Source organism: Rhinoderma darwinii, chromosome 9, assembly GCF_050947455.1.
Source record: "Rhinoderma darwinii isolate aRhiDar2 chromosome 9, aRhiDar2.hap1, whole genome shotgun sequence".
NCBI lineage: Eukaryota > Metazoa > Chordata > Amphibia > Anura > Rhinodermatidae > Rhinoderma > Rhinoderma darwinii.
In genome coordinates this window covers 60,863,210-60,879,360 of record NC_134695.1, presented here as the reverse complement: position 1 = coordinate 60,879,360, position 16,151 = coordinate 60,863,210, and the positions used below count along the sequence as shown (strand labels likewise).

The 16,151-nt window shown below is 43.0% G+C and overlaps 1 protein-coding gene across 3 annotated transcripts in view; it reads left to right on the top strand.

The window, feature by feature from the left end:
* Positions 1–16,151, top strand: part of CSTPP1 (centriolar satellite-associated tubulin polyglutamylase complex regulator 1) — a 102,653-nt gene that overhangs the window by 27,043 nt on the left and 59,459 nt on the right. Inside the window, exons 2-3 of one of the 3 annotated variants that reach the window (XM_075837887.1) lie at positions 10,690–10,780; positions 12,979–13,081. In XM_075837887.1, the coding sequence (XP_075694002.1) occupies positions 10,747–10,780; positions 12,979–13,081 (137 nt within the window). In that variant the 5' untranslated portion in view covers positions 10,690–10,746. Of the gene's footprint in view, positions 1–10,650; positions 10,781–12,978; positions 13,082–16,151 lie in introns of all 3 variants that reach the window. The other 2 variants (XM_075837886.1, XM_075837885.1) reach the window with 2 other exon arrangements.

The following is a 16,151-nucleotide window of genomic DNA, read 5'->3' as shown; positions in this document are numbered from 1 at the left end:
CTTGGATCCCCGATCCCAAACTTGGTTCTGGAAACTATGGAAAGGCGGCTGTCTAGGATATAAAACCTCATGAACATGGCGGTATGGAGCCGTAAATGGGAGACATACATAGTATGGCCCTTTCTTTGCCTCCTCGTGAAATGTTCCATTGGATGACGTCAGGACCGAAGTATTCCTCCCTAGTACATAGGCGCTCGACGGAGCATTGTACGGCAGAACGCAGATGACGAAAAGTCCCGTAGTAGCTATCCTGAGGCCTCTCTGTGCTGTCATACAAGCATCGTGCACATAGCTCTACCATGTACATGGGACCTTAGGGCCCCGTTACACGGGCCAATTATGGGGCAAATAAGCGTTCGTATGAACGCTAGTTCCTGATCGTTGCCCTGTGTAAACAGAGCAACGATCAGCCAATGAACAATCAAACATTCATCGCCTGATCTGCACGTTTATGCGGCCAATAAGATGATCGCTAGCCGGCAGCACATCTCCCTGTGTAAACATGAAGATGTGCTGCCGAAATGATGGAAATGCATAGGGACGAATGATCGTAGTAACGATCGCTCGTCCCCATACATAACCAATCATAGCCCGGAGCAAACGAGCGCCGATCAACGACCAGTCTCGTTAATCACCGCTCGTTTTTACGGCCCATATCGGGTCATGTAAAAGGACCTTTAGGCTCAGTGAGAGGTAATGTGCTATTTTGTCCAAAATCTAGCTTTGGGGGTGCTTGGATAATTTATTTGACATGGGGTTCTTTGCCTTAGAAACACTGATAGTCCCCTTTGTAAGTACATTTTATTGCCTCGCTGTCTGTTTTAATAATCTGAAATAATCCGGCATAGGTCCGGTCCTATAGATGCCACGTTAAAGGAACCGTCTGGCTTGCCTATTTTTAATTCTAATTAGCTGGAATCAAAAAAATGTATAACATAAAGGCCCTTCTATTGTCTATAAAAACTTCCACATCTACTCTCAACCTTTACTGCCTGCTGGAGAATAACAAATGTTCACAGAATGTGGTGGACATCTCGGATATGGAATATGACCTCACGCAGTCCTCCTGTTGGAGAATTGAGGTCATTTTTCAATAATACTCTCTGAAAATCACAGCATAGACACAAACCAAGATGAATGGTGATCAGGCAGGACCCATTGGAGAGCCGGATCTTCTTAAGATGTTGAGAGCGCCTTGGCCCACGTTTATTATACAGTTTATGCCTCATTTTGGCAGAAATTGCACAGGCTAAAATGTTGCATACAAAATTGCACCAAAATTTCTCTTCTTATTCTAAAAAAACTAAAGTGGGCGTGGTCGAGCTGTAAATGCCTAAGGCCGGATTCACACGAGCGTGTGCGTTTTGCACGCACAAAAACGTGGCGTTTTGCATGCGCAAAAGGTCCACAAAAGGTCTGAGTGTCCGCAGCATATGATGCGCGGCTGCGTGATTTTCGGTCAGCCACCATCATTATGACACTCTGTTTGTATGTTTTCATTCATAGTTTTTACTGCTGTTGCGCGAATCACGAGCGTCACACGGAAGTGCGTTCGTGTGCCGTGCGTGGTTTTCACGCACCCATTGACTTCAATGGGTGCGTGATGCGTGAAAAACGCACAAATATAGGACATGTCGTGATTTTTACGCAGCGGACACACGGACACACGGACACACGCTGCGTAAAAATCACTGACAGTCTGAACGGCCCCATAGAGTAACATAGGTCCGTACGACGCGCGTGAAAATCACGCGCGTTGCACGGACTTATTATACGTTCGTCTGAATAAGCCTTTATACTGTCTTTAATGTCATTGGTGCAGAATTGAACATTATTCAAAAATGTTGGTTGTCAAATTCAATTCTAAGAAGCTTTATTGGTAGGACCAAATACACATTATCATTGCCAAAGCTAGTGGGAAATTAGAGATTCAGGGATAGGGACTAAGAAGTCCATGGCATATTCTATCTATCTATCTATCTATCTATCTATCTATCTATCTATCTATCTATCTATCTATCTATCTATCTATCTATCTATCTATCTATCTATCTATCTATCTATCTATCTATCTATCTATCTATCAGTAATGCATATTTATTTATAGTGTTTAGGTGGCATTAGTGTTTGCAGAGTGCGGTCGCCATTTATGGATATTATATTGTTTGCAGGCTTTCTTGCACCTGTATACACATTTTGATTCATTTTGTTGGAATGTGCTGATCGAATTTTTGTTGTCTCCTTATGTATTGCATATATGTGTGGTTGGGGGACTGCCTCCATTGTTGACCTTGCACCCCTCCCATTCTGCCCTGCGCGATTTTAATTAGTTTAATGGTTCCTACCATCCCCAAGTATATATAGGCTTAGTCCCATTTCTGGGGGTACGAGCAGCGTAGTGAAGCACCTTTTATAGATGTCGCCTTGTCGTGGCGGGTGGGCTCACGCAATTTGATCAAAATGTGCGCTAAGAACCTCACTATTGTAAGTCGATTCAGCAGCAATGCATATTTATATATAGTGTTTAGGTGCCATTGGTCTTCTAACATTTTGTAATCTATCTTTGTAACGTTTCGTTATCTATCTATCTATCTCTATCGATTCCAGTGAAACATGCGATAAAAACACTGTCCCTTTAAGACCACAGAAAAAGTCTGACAGCTGAGGCAGCGCTGGTTTTGTAATGGATTTTGGCCTAGGATCTGTACACGGCTCTGCTGCTAACATTGAACAGACTCCGTTAATCTTTACTTCCTCAAATAATATTTCAGGTCCTTGGCTGTCAAGAGGTGGGAACCTTTCCTAAAGAAAGACGACTTAGAGAAAATACAGAAGGGAAATGTGAGGAGGTAAATCATGACTCAAAGGCATTGCTTCCCCTGCCCATGTGCATGAAGCATGGAGCTATGTGCAGGCCGAGGATTACATTTCACAGGAAGGTCACAGCTGAAGCTCAGGCCTGGATCAGACCCAGTGATATAAATCTCCTCCATGCTGGGGGAGTGACGGGTTATGCCCTGTGGTTATTCAAATCACACATTGGCTCATATCACAAAGACCATCAGCAAGATAGAGGCATTGGGCTCGCTCACTGGGTTTTGTGGCATATGCCGTCCTCTGCTAAAGGTTGCTGGAGGCCCAAAGATTTGGCCATGGGCAGATCAATGTTCCAATAGGCAGAGAGATTTTGCTACTGGGGTAACAGTTTTCCCATGGGAAAAATCGTTCACATCGGATTAAAAAGCGGTCTAATTAAAATTTGTAGATGGTTAAAAACGACGGGAAGAATTTATTAAGACCGCGTGCGTCAGTCAAACTAAAGTACGAAATGTGCCAAATGTATTAAGAACCTTTATACTTCTTAATGTTATTAATACACCGTATAACATACTCCACATTTAATGATGGCGGCTTACATTTCACCATTTTTACTGTACATCTTTTTACCGAGCACAATATTTAGTTTGGCGTTTGCCCTATTAGGCCTCATGCACACGACCGTAGTTTTTTAGTCCGTTTGCTATCCACAATTTTGCGGATAGCACACGGACCCATTCATTTTTATGGAGCCACGCACACAACTGTGAACGTTCACAGATCCGAGCAGGGACCGCAAAATCTCAGGACAAGTCATTTTCCGGTCCATATTTGCGGCTTGACTAAACTGGCGACATAACATTTTTTTCCATTGCGGATCCCTGAATCCCGATGACACACTGATTCACAACAGAAAGTTTTTGGGCAGACAAATGGACCACAACGGATCCATGGTTTTGTGGCCCGCAATACTGCTACGTTCGTGTGCATTAGGCCTTAAAGAGACTCTGTCACCACATTATAAGTGCCCTATCTCCTACATAAGGAGATGGGCGCTATAATGTAGGTGACAGTAATGCTTTTTATTTAGAAAAACGATCTATTTTTACCACTTTCTGAGCGATTTTTAACTTTATGCTAATTAGTTTCTTAATGCCCAAGTGGGCGTATTTTTACTTTAGGCCAAGTGGGCGTTGTACAGAGGAGTGTGTGACGCTGACCAATCAGTGACCAATCAGTGTCATGCACTTCTCTCCATTCATTTACACTGCACTAGCGATATAGCTATATCGCTATGTGCAGCGACATACACACACTATAACATTACTGCAGTGTCCTGACAGTGAATATACATCACTACCAGCCAGGACGTGATGTTTATTCAGAATCCTGTCACTTCTGTAGCGTCTCTGTGAGATTTACAGCTAGGCGAGCGTAATCTCGCGAGATTACGCTGTAAACTGTCATTTAAAACGAGATTACGTTTGCCTTGCTGGAAATCTCACAGAAAAGATTCAGACGTGTCAGGATTCTGAATACACATGACGTCCTGGCTGGAGGTAACGTATATTCATTGTCAGGAGGACACTGCAGTAATCTTATAGTGTGTGTATGTAGCTGCACATAGCGATATTGCTAGTTCAGTGTAAATGAATGGAGAGAAGTGTATAACGCTGGTTGGTCACTGATTGGTCAGCGTCATACACTCCTCTGTACAACGCCCACTTGGTCTAAAGTAAAAACGCCCACTTGGGCATTAAGAAATGAATTAGCATAAAGCTAAAAATCGCTCATAAAGGGGTAAAAAGAGATAGTTTTTCTAAATAAAAAGCATTACTGTCACCTACATTATAGCGCCCATCTCCTTATGTAGGACATAGGGCACTTATAATGTGGTGACAGAGTCTCTTTAAAGTCAAGCCCAGTAAAAATCTCAAGAATCAGCCCATCCTCAAACAAATGTTATTGATTTGGTCGGCTGTTAGTTCCTCGCTATCCCAATTTCCTGGGGATGCTTTTTTGTAAGAACTACTTTTCTATCCCGACATATTTACTTAGGGTCCCCGGTTAAAGTGCGATATCCTCTATAGTGACCTGTTGTCATTTCACCACAAGAGGGCTCCTCCTCTGTAATCCTGGCCTTCCCAAAGCAGGTATTCCCAAATTATTTAAAGAATGTCCCAGGTATACATTGTCCATTGAGCATACATGGCTACTAGAGAGTTTTATCCTGGTTTCCCGGATATTTGTCCCAAGAGCGGAGAGTCTTCTGGCTCTTTTTTTTTTTTTTTTTCTCCCCCATTTGTTTTGAACATGCCCTACTCTTAGGATATGTTTACACAGCCTAATTTCGGCCTAATTTCGGGCCGTAAACGCCCGAAAAATGCCCAAATAATCGGAAGCAGAACGCCTCCAAACATCTGCCCATTGATTTCAATGGGAAAATCGGCGTTCTGTTCCGACGGGCCATTTGTTTATGCGGCCGTTTATCAAAATGGCCGCGTAAAAAAACGGCCGCGAAAAAGAAGTGCAGGTAACTTCTTGGGACGTTTTTGGAGCCATTTTTCATTGACTATAGAAAACGGCTCCAAAAACGTCTGTGAAAAACGCTGAAAATCAGGAGCTGTTTTCCCTTGAAAACAGCTCCGTATTTTCAGATGTTATTGAGTTTGTGTGTGAACATACCCTTAGAAGTTATTGGGAACAAGTACGTAAATTCCTGTATGATGATATGGGAGTCGCTATGCCTGACGACCCTAAGAACCGTCTCCTTTTTATTGATCCGAATAGATTCCCACCCCCCTTTTCCTTCTCCCTCTTAAGAAATGGATATATAAGCATAGGAATAAGTAGGTTTAGTTCCACCAAATGTGGGACAGATGGCTTAAGGGAGTTTTACACTGGGCAGTTATCGGGCAGACAAGCGTTCATATAACACTCGTTGACGATAATTGCCTTGTGTAAACAGGGCAGCGATCAGCAGATAAGCGAGCAAACGCTCAAACAACTGCTGGTCGTATCGTTTTAAAAAAGTTAAATATCGTTGTCGGCAGCACATCCACCTGTGTAAACAGACGCGCTGCCAACATGATAATAATGTATGGGGACGAGTGATCGGAGTAACGACCGCTCGTCCCCATCCATAGCTCCGTGTGACAGGAGCAAACGAGCGCCGATCAACGATTATCGGCCGGTGTAATACGGTCTCCTCCTGTGATACGGTCTCCTCCTATTACCCCTCTTTTGACAAGTAGAAAGTAACTCTTACCCCCTCATTTTATATACATTTTGTAAACCTGGTCTGAGGTGAAGATGTAATGACTATCTATCTACCATGTGCTTATATTGGATGGAGTCCCTTGGTCTGGATCACATGTGCACCCGTAGCTTGGCGCACCACACCAAATTTTCATTGTTTTGGGGTTTTTTTTGTGTGCTGTAATACTTGTATAATTTTTTTGCGCCTCTCTGTCTCTCTCCTATTCTTACAAAGAAAATTATGTTCTTAGGCTTATTTTTGTATTTTTTTCTATTTTGCTTATTTACCTGTGAACTATTGCGTTCTGCGTGTCAATGAACACAGAACGCGTTGTTTTTCTATTGAAAATCTTTAATAAACTTTATTGTGGATATTTAAAAGAAAAAACCTCAAGCCAAGAACTTAAATTAGAAGTCAGATGTTACCCCCAAGGCTTTAATGCCCTGAGTTTCTCGGATAAAAAGTAACAAGACGTACATCATAATTGTTGAATGGCCTTCAGTTCTCAGTATGCCGTAGTAGTGAAATGACTTTCCAGTAAATGGACAAAATACTATGGGGCAGATTTATTAATAATTGCTTAAAGATAGATAGCCTAGGAGTGTTAGACTAAAGGTGCGCCAAATTTTTCAATGTTGCACACGGTCTTTGATAGAATTGGCGCATGCTAGAGTCCTTTCCCTTATTTACCCCACCTATTGGGTGGCATACTTTAGAGCAGTTCTTTGGCGCTACAAAACTGGCACACTCCAGTGATAAATCTGGCGCACTACACGACTAAACCAATCCAAAACTTGCCAATAAACACCCGTTGACATGGAGCAATTTATCAAACCTCCAATGAATAAACGATAGTTTGAAAAATAGTTTCTGAGAATCGTACAAACACTTCCATCTAAGCGATCCTGACCGCTGCGGCGATCCTGACAGCCAACGGGGAAGAGTTTCCTCCCAGGAGCGTCGTTTCTTCGCGATGGCTCTTATGAGAGCTGTGTCCTGGTCGCGAGCAGCATTTACAGATAATGCCACTGATAATGGTGGATTTTACTGGAAAAAAGAAAAGAGCTAATCCTGATGGTAATTGGCCAAAGTAAATCGGACTTAAAATAGTCATGGACTATAATGCCCGTCCATGCAGCCACCCAGGAGAAGCCACGCAGCGCCAACCGGAGACAAAGTGGCACAGATTTTTCTATTGACGCTTCCACTTCGTTTTAATGATCGACTGGTGTCAAAGTGATCACATCCCATCTGATTGGAAATTGGTGGCATATCCTAGCGATATGATATTAATATGTGTCCTGAGACAACCCCTTCACAGATGGAGAACTTCCAAGAAAATAGCAAAAATAAATGGCACAATATAATATATAATAGGAGTCTTATAATTGGTAATCTCTGCTCAGTCTTGTGCATCTGGTCTTGTGAGGCATCACACGGCAGATCATTTGAATTTTTGGCTAGATTTAAAGGGGGTTTACCCTAGCTTCCCCACTTAAAAAAAAAATAAAAAAAGACGTTCAGGTCGCCCTGAAAACAAATTCTTCTTCTTGGGTTTATGAAGAATAACTTTACTACGCTTTACAGGCTATTAAAAAATGTATCAAACTTATGTTAAAAATGAATGTCCATGTATTAACACTATCATTTCTATTTCCAACATTCTATACTGATACATTTCTTAAAGGGTAACTAAGCTTTCAAGAAAACGTCAGTGACATGTCAGAAGTTTGATCGGTGGGGATCTGAGCACTGAGATCCCCACCGATCGCTGAAAGGAAGCCGGAGAAGCGCTCGGGTGAGTGCTGAGCCGCTTGGTTTCTAAATAGCTTTTCTCGGAAAGCCAAGCAATTGGTCTATGGGCTCAATAGAAAGTATATGAGCTCATACACCAACTTCTCGTGTTTCCGAGAAAAGCCGTTTAGAAATTAAGGAGCTCAGCACTCACCCGAGCGCTTCTGCCGTTTCGTTTTATCGATCCGTAGGGGTCTCCATGCTCGGTCCTCCACCGATCAAAACTTCTGACATGTCACTATATCATGTCACAAGTTTTTTGAAAGTTTAGTTACCCTTTAACATATCTAATATAGTGCTTGGACCTCAGTTTTTCTGATATAGTGTTCCAAATCCTCTGCATAGCCATACAAATTTGTTAAAGGGTCACTATCATTTAAATCATTTTTTTTTTTACAATTGAGCTGCATATTTTCAGAAGAATAACTTACTAATATAGTATATTTACAAATTTTGGCTTGGTAACTACTTTTTTTTTTTTTGTACTCTCTATCCCCATTACTAAATGGCATTCTTCAAGTAACAAAACCTCCGTTGACAGTCGCTACGCAAGATCCGTATGCCATATTGGCTAGCAGTGGATACTGATATCTTCCTGTCCTCCCCAGCATGTGTTCTCTCGTGCGCCTCCCAAAGCACGGTCTGCTCATAGTTGTCACGATGGATTCGTGGACCTACTGGGCCGTACCGCCTTGGCGGTATGGCAGCTGGCCAACAGGGTGCAGGTCACAGTTCATAGTTCGTATAAGGTACCTGTGGCAGCTCGGACAGTAGCAAGGCAGGCTGGGCTGGGACTAGGCAGCAGGTAGACGTCCGGCGTGAAGCAGCGCACCCTGGTGGTCACTGCGGAACGGGACGGCCGCATGTGCAGACATCTCTGGAGAGAAGGGCGTCGACTGGATGGAAGGAGTTCGTGGTCAGCGACCACGGACGTTACAATAGTCAGCACTCTTGATGCTGCCGCAATGATTTCTGGGAACTTATAGCACCGGCGTCTGTACATGGCATACTTGTACACACTGAGAGAGATTCCGCCCCTCAGCCATGCAGCTACAACATGCGAAGAGCTAATGGCACGTGGACAGGGTGAAAATGGAGAGACAAAGTAAAACAAAAAAATACAGGATATATTGCACCAGTTTTAACACCGTAACTTTTTTTTTTTTTGGAGGGGGGAAATGATAGGTACACTTTCTTAATTATAAAATTCTGCCTTCCTACAGCTACCACTAGGGGAGCTTACTGCATACTATTTATACATTGAACGCAATAATAAAACCGTATGCAGTTACCTCTACTGGCAGCTGCAGGAAGCCACAATTTATCATTTAAAAGGGTTATGCGGGGACCAAAAATTAACTCGCTAATATACATTCCGGTCCCCCGTCGTGCGGATTCTGAGATTTTCATAGATTTTTATAGCGTTGCCGGGGGACCTGAGGTCTAGTTACACAGTCTTCTATGATGACGATACGACTCTTCGTCATGTGACCAGCCCCGCTGTACACTATGTACAAGCAGGAGCAGTATTACAGCGATTACGTAGAGTACAGCGGTGCCGCTCACATGACGAAGAGTCGTATCGTCATCAAAGACTGTGCAAGAACGTATATGAGCGAGTGTTCTCCCATACTGTACTGACTACACTGCTAATAAGTTTTGGTCCCCACATAACCCCTTTAATGCTGTGGCTATGCAGGGAATTTGGAGTCTATATCAGGAAAAACCACTTCCAACTGCTATAAAGATCTTTAAGAAATTAATCAGAACTGAATCTTGCACCTTTTTTAAAATAAATGAACAAAATAAAAATTCACTTTACTATGCACACTTCCATGTTTCCTGCTGTGTGCTAATTCCGATTGCTGGGTTACAAGAGTTCAGTCTCTTGTAGGCATAATTACTGATCTGCTCGTTGAAGCATATGATCCATAAGATCAGTGTTAGTAGGTGTTATATTGAGCATTAATAAGGCTGATTATCATATCAGACACCATCTCGGTCTCCTAAATCACGTCTTAAGTGGCTGCTCTTTCTACATTTTGACCAACCACTTCTCGGTTTACGTTAAGGCTTCTTAAGGGATTTATTTTGCCTACAATTTCATTGATGTCTGTTCACCATGCCACCACACTACATAGATGGCTCTAAAGCTATTTATGCTTATCGGTTGTAGGAAGTGTGTGAATTTGGTGGGTCAGATCAGTAGAGTCAGAACGATCGTTCCCGTTCATTGCCCAGTGTAAACAGGGCAGCGATCAGCCGATGAACGGTCAAATGCTCGTTCATCGGCTGATTGTCTCGTTTATGCCTTAAGAACTATTAACGTTGTCGACAGCACATCTCTCTATGTAAACAGGGAGACGCGCTGCCGACATGATGGAAATGTATGGGGACGAGCGATCGCAGTAGCATTCACTCGTCCCCATGCATTGCTACTTGTGAAAGGAGCCAACGAGCGCCGATCAACAAGCTGTCTCGTTGATCAGCGCTCGTTTACGTGGCCCATGTCAGGCCGTGTAAGAGGACCCCAAGTCCAGCATAAGGCACTGACCATAATGAGAAGATTTGTGAAGCTTGTTTGTTGTGTCGAGTCAACCCAACCCATTGGATCAACGATTGAATATTCCTTGGTCCGCAAAATCTGGTCAAATTGTATTTAAAAAAAGTTAAAAGCTTCTTTAAAGAAGTTGTCCACTTTGGACGATTCCTTTTTTTTTTTTTTTTTTTTTAAAGGGTCAACCAAATATGAGCTAATCGCAGGTTTATTGCCTGTGCAGTAATCTGAACCTGACTGCAGCTGATCAATTTCCCTACAGCGCCACCACAGGGGAGATGAAGCATTGCCTTGTTCCCTATGAAAGCAATGAGCTGTAATGCACAGACGAGCCAGATCCTCCAGAACTAGAGGTACTTTTTAAATGTAGTAGTTGCTTATAGAAAATGGGATACAGTCCATGCTCACCACTGTCTGAATAGCAAATCTAGTGCACAGTAAATACTTGAACACGTTCATATGACGTCATTGGACAAGACTTCACGCATCTGTGATGAAAAAACTGAAGACTGCATAGAAACGCTGCCCTCTTTGCAATGTGGTTTGGGGACAATCCAGAGAAAAGTGGGACTGTTGGCAGGAAAATGGGACTGTTGACTATTGTCCCTGAGCTGAGGGCTGAAATAGACAAGGAGACTTTGCAGGACTTATTCCCATCTTGCAGTGTTATGACATATGGCTAGGATATGCTATAACACTATGATCGGAAGGATTTCGACTTCTAGAACCCCGCTGATCCTGAGAACTAAGGGACAGGGGTCCCCTTGACATCTCACCGGCACAGTAAACAGTGGCCGGGAGCAAGTCGGACCCCCACCAATCAGAAAAAAATGGCATATCATAGCGATTTGCCGTCCCTTACTATGGTGGGAAAATGACTATAAACCATGTATTTCGCTACGTCTTACTGTCGTGTTAACTACATTTTTAAGTAAAAAATAAAATTAGGTGGAAAATGTATTTAAAGTCAAAGTCATGGGAAACAAACCCATTCATGAGTTTTCAGCACATAAGATCGTGACTGCCTTAATTGTATTTAGGTGATGGGCAAATTAAATTTTACGGGGTTAATACCGTATAATTAAAGCTTTAAAGGGCAAGGAGCTCCGAAAGGAAAGTGTAAATATTATTTTTCCTCTAAGTGACTGCATTTGATTTAATGGCACAGTCGTCTATGGGGGAACCGGCTCGGGGGTGTAATTTATTACAGAAGAGGAAGGTTTGGAGGTCATACAAATATGTAGGTCACTAAGCTCAGTAACTGATACTTGACAGTACCTTGTGGCACACCGTGGTATATATTGCCAGGGGGCAGTGACTGGAGAACAAGAGACTGATATGGAATAATAAAAATAACACGGTGAAGAACGTGAGAATTATTGCCCAATATACATCATATATCCGTTTAATAAAATAAAGGTCTGCAGTAAACTTTTGGAAAATTTTATATAGAAATCTAGTAAGGAGGAATATGTTTATTATAAGTAATTTACTATAGACACATGGACGCCACTATACGAACCCCAAAGCTGCATTTTTGGGGTCGCACACGCTGCACCACCTGCTCGGTGGTTTACCGTCACATTTTGTAGAGGTCTGTGATTAAAGGGCTGCTCTGCTTTTTTGACTATTTTTTTTAAAAATGGGTCTCCTGCAAGGGTTCATGCACGCGGATACGTTTTGTACAGAGCCACTATAGGGCTGCCATAGAAGTGCATGGGGCCTCTACTATATCATCCTATGCATCCTAAAAAAATGGTGGCGCTCTCCATTAGCCTCAGTATGTACGGAGGTATTCACAAGCAAAGGGAGAAGGTTTCCGTACATTCAGCGTCCCAGCAGAGCCTGTGCGGCTTTGTACTAAGGAGCTGCACGGCCTCAATACACTGCCATACATGCTTGGTGCACATGGCTTTGCTAGGAACGCCAGCAATTGTATAGTATATAATCTATGGGGGAACCTGGCAAATGTTAAAGAGGACCTGATACGTTTCCTGACAGGTCTGTTTTAGTAAAATAATTCTGCGTTGTGCTGTTCCTCTGTTATTCCTCCTAGAAATGTATAAATAACTTCACAACTGGGTGTTACAATTCCCCTTAGCAAAGGGGCATATCCTTACATACTCTGTCAGCCCTGATTGCGTAGGGACACACCCCAACCGTAACACCCAGTTGTCAATTTATTGATAAATTTGTAAGAGGAATAACAGAGGAACGGCACAATGTAGAAAAGATGCTCCAGAATTATTATATTGGGGAATACAATTAGTTACTAAAACAGACATGTCAGGGGAGGTGACAAGGTCCTCTTTAAGCATTACACGGTTCCTATTTATTAGGAAATTAGTGTCCTGCACAGCCATGCTGGGTCCTCCAGGGGCGCTCTTTGTAGCCGCAGCACAGAGGCCCTGAGCTGAGGCTATCGTAGCTCCTGAATGGAGGGTAATTGACTTCATATGACATCTGGAACTTTGTGTACGGTGCTGTGACCTATGTCAGTGCCATATAAATAATGTAGGTAACTTAATATTGTCTACTCTATTTTCTGCAGCTCAGAGAGACGTCCCGACATACGTGGAAGACGCTCTCGCTCAGCTCCTCGAACATAAAGATGAGATTGAACCCAGCGGCATTGCCAAGTTTTTCTCTGAGTAGTGAGTATTTCTTCTTACTCTGCTATTCATTTCTGTCTCCCTAAATAATATTAAATAATAAGGTAACGCTATGGGAGAAAAATGCACCGTCATGAACACGAGCAAATCATAAACCTCCCTTTGTGTCCCTGGCCGAGTCCGCCAATCAGTGTGTGTCTCCTATGCATAAATGTAAAGCCGACGAAGCACAAATTCAAATGCCTTGACCAACATAAAAATATCCCAGCTGGGAATCTCGCTGACGCAGTAAATCTCGCTTTATCTATACTTTGTGAGTCCAGATGTGTTCATTAATAATCAGCAAAAATTGATATTTCCATAACTTTCATAGACTTAAATATCGAGGGCATTAATTTACCATGCACAGGCAGGAATCCATGAACGAGGGCCCCAGCGTCCTATAGATATACCATAAGGGTATGTTCACACAGAGTTTTTTGCAGGCAGAAAGTGCGGTTTTTGGCGCGTTTTTTTTTTACCTATTTCTTCAACAGACAAAGGAAAAATCCGTGCGCGGCCTTTGACATAAAACGTGTTAAAACTCGTTGGCCGTTCGAAGCGTTTTTTCCGTCTCCCATTGATTTCAAAGGGGTGTTTGAGGCAGAAAACATGTCGCTTCTTTTTCCCGCTCACGGTAAAAGAAGGCCTCCACCTCCCATTGAAAACATTGGGAGGCAATTTCAGACGTTTTTTTGCTGCGGTTTCCGCAGCAAAAAAAGTGACAAAAAACTCTGTGAACAGGGCCTAAATGCTTAAGATGGGGATGCCCATTTAAAATAAACAGCATCAAAGGTAGACATTCACTTTAAAGAACACCACCAGTAACTATGAAGCTGGGTTCACACGTCAACATGTATTTTTTTTGGCGCAATTATGTAAAACTAGCAAGGCTGTGGCATTTTGCGGCGATTTTCACAAAATCTCAGCAAAATGGCGCTGTTTTTCTGCAATTCTACCATAATCGCGGCCAAAATGCATTTTGAGCGCGACATGTGAACCCAGCTTTTAGTTGTCCTCTTCTACAAAGTTGCTAAAAATTCTATTCAGGCCCCCAAAATCTACCTAGTTATGCAGCAAAATGGGGGCAGGAGATGTATCTCAATCAGGAGTCTAGGAGAGCTGCTGACAACTCTGTGGGGCCTATAAGGCTACTTTCGCACAGGGCCGATACCCTGCATATAATAAGCATACAGCATATCTGCCCTCTGTGCCGCAGGGACTTCCGGCCGAAAAACTGCACCAAGTTGTGGTGCAGGTTTTCGGTCAGAATGTCTGCTGCAGAGAAATGCAGATTCATACTTGCGTTTCCATGACGATGCCTCCCTCCGCCATTCTGCAGCCTGGCCGCAGCGGTCACAGGAAGCGGCCTGGACGATGAAACGCAGAATTCTAGGTATAAGATTTTTTTCTTTTTTTTCCTGAGTCGCGCTTTTTGCGGCAAAAAAACACAACATCTGATATTTCGTGCGGGTTTTACCTCCCTAGTGAATTCAATAGGGAAAACCTGCAACAAATAAGCAGCGTTTACGCAAATACAATTGACATGTTGCGGGTTAAAAAAACGCACCGCAGGTCAATTTCTGTGCGTTTCTTTCCGCTCAGCATTTCCGCGGAGCGTGGATGAGATTTGTTTATATCTCCATTTTGCTGTTACTGTATTATGCTGCGGATTTTCTGCAACGAAGTCCGTTGCGGAAAATCCGCAGTAATTGCGCTACTTGTAAACTGACTATAATGGCGGCTATATTGTCATCCTACTCGGAGGAACTCCAGGCAGTTTCCACAGTACCTGGTTGTACAAATGACTTCTACTCCTGACATGTGTGACACAATTTTGTTCCCCCACCAAACTAGAATGCATTGGTTTTGTTTGCCTTTACATTTCGTCCAAGTCTTCTGCGTACTTCAATATGTTCTTCATGTTCCAGTTGCTAATTTGGCACCATCGATTGCTCTTTTTTTTTTTTATAAGCTTCTGTATCCCTTCTCTCATCTCATCTCTGTGCTCAGCATCTTGAACCGAGCTTCCGTATCCCCCCTAGGGCTCGCTCCCCCCCCCCCTTTTCTTCTTCTGTGCCCATGTCTGTGACGGCTGGATTCCAGGTCACTTGTTTGATGTTCCCGCTTACGTGCATTCACCTTGAGGGCATTGGAAACATTTAATGATCTGTAGTTTACACGTTACACCAAGAGAAAAGGCGCCTTTTGTTCTATTTAGTTCTTGAACTTTGGAAGGAATTGAAACGGCTCCTCTTTTCAGAACTTTGGGCAGGTCCTCGACATTGATGCTCGATTGTAAGGGACTGCCAGACCTTCGTGTACTGATCCGCATTCTTTCTGCATAGAATTTTTTTTGCATGTGCAATATAATCTGACACATAAAGATTTCAAGCGATTTTTTTTTCTTTTGTTACTGTCAACTTTTTATTGAGGAATAACGCACTTCTATTAGGAATACGTACCCATGTGCAGATACTATTTAAAGGGAATCTGTCTCCAGTACGGGCTGCTTTACACTAGGGCATCTTATAGATGCTTTAATAATGCTGCCAGACTAGGGGCTGCCACACAATGCCAATTGGAGGCTGGAAAAGGGCTTGCCCCATTTGCCGCTCCCCTCTGTGGGCCATCTCGGCAATTCATTTCAAATGGATCACGTGATGATTTTTCCTAAATGTGTGACTCTTAATGGTGGACATACACTTCAAATAGCTGTCGGTCGAACACTCGTTTGGTCGACCGCTATTCCTCACGACCTCCCCATACACGTGCACTCTCGGTTTGGACGAGCTAGCGTGTGTGCTCAATGGAGAGGGGGAATAAGCCGCTGCCAGACACCTCTGATGTTCAAATTCAACACGCCCGATCCTTTATTTCCCTGACACCTGCTGAACGAACGTCGGCTGAACATCTAATACTCATTAGATCAGGGGTCTCAAACTCTGCCGGCTAAGTGGGCCACATATAGAAAAAATGGGAAATTGACGGGCCGCATTACTTTCTTTTTTTTTTTAAATTCTTTATTTTGTTGACCCAAGAGGTCCATTTTGTAACATAAAGGGTACATAAA